The sequence below is a fragment of the Apaloderma vittatum genome, unplaced genomic scaffold (genome assembly GCF_000703405.1).
Source record: "Apaloderma vittatum isolate BGI_N311 unplaced genomic scaffold, ASM70340v1 scaffold34128, whole genome shotgun sequence".
NCBI classification, from domain to species: domain Eukaryota; kingdom Metazoa; phylum Chordata; class Aves; order Trogoniformes; family Trogonidae; genus Apaloderma; species Apaloderma vittatum.
The window spans coordinates 2,980-3,494 of NW_009730758.1; the positions used below are offsets into that span (position 1 = coordinate 2,980).

Consider the following 515-nt stretch of genomic DNA (forward strand, 5'->3'; position numbering starts at 1 on the left):
GGGGATGGGGGAAGGGGGGTGCAGCCTCTTTCTGAGCCTGGTGCCACTGTCCCTTCAGCGGGGATGGCAACAAGGGTGGCCCTACTGGTACCTACCATTGATCTTGGTGACAGGAGAGCGTGTGTCAATCTGCTGGATCCGCTGGACAAAATCCTTTGGCAGCTGCTCCTGGAGTGGGAGATGCCGGTACAAAGATTGGCCATGAGGGTGTCAGGTGTCTGGGTGGAAGCCGCCACCAGTTCTGCCACACCCTGTACCTGGGGGATGAGCTCCAGGAAGGTTATCTGGGGGGAGGCGTTGGACAGCACCAGTTTGCTCTTCACCTCCGTCCCGTCCTGCAGCACAACGCCCTGTGCCCGCCCATCCGTGCCCAGCAGCACATGGGACACTGCCTGCGTGGGCAGAGGGGACAGAGCTTCACCAAGAGCATCCCCACTGCCTACCTGCCAGCCAGGCAGCTCCTTGTGCCCAGACACGCTCTACCTTCTCAGCAAAGATGTGGGCTCCCCAGGCAG

At 61.4% G+C, this 515-nt stretch overlaps 1 protein-coding gene across 1 annotated transcript in view; it reads right to left on the reverse strand.

Moving 5' to 3' along the window:
• Positions 1–515, reverse strand: part of PYROXD2 (pyridine nucleotide-disulphide oxidoreductase domain 2) — a gene marked incomplete at its 5' end in the record, with an annotated part of 4,204 nt that overhangs the window by 1,209 nt on the left and 2,480 nt on the right. The window contains 3 exons of the mRNA XM_009874915.1: positions 96–168; positions 258–392; positions 484–515. The exon at positions 484–515 is cut by the window's right edge and continues 110 nt beyond it. Coding sequence (XP_009873217.1) covers positions 96–168; positions 258–392; positions 484–515 — 240 coding nt within the window. The remainder of the gene's footprint in view (positions 1–95; positions 169–257; positions 393–483) is intronic.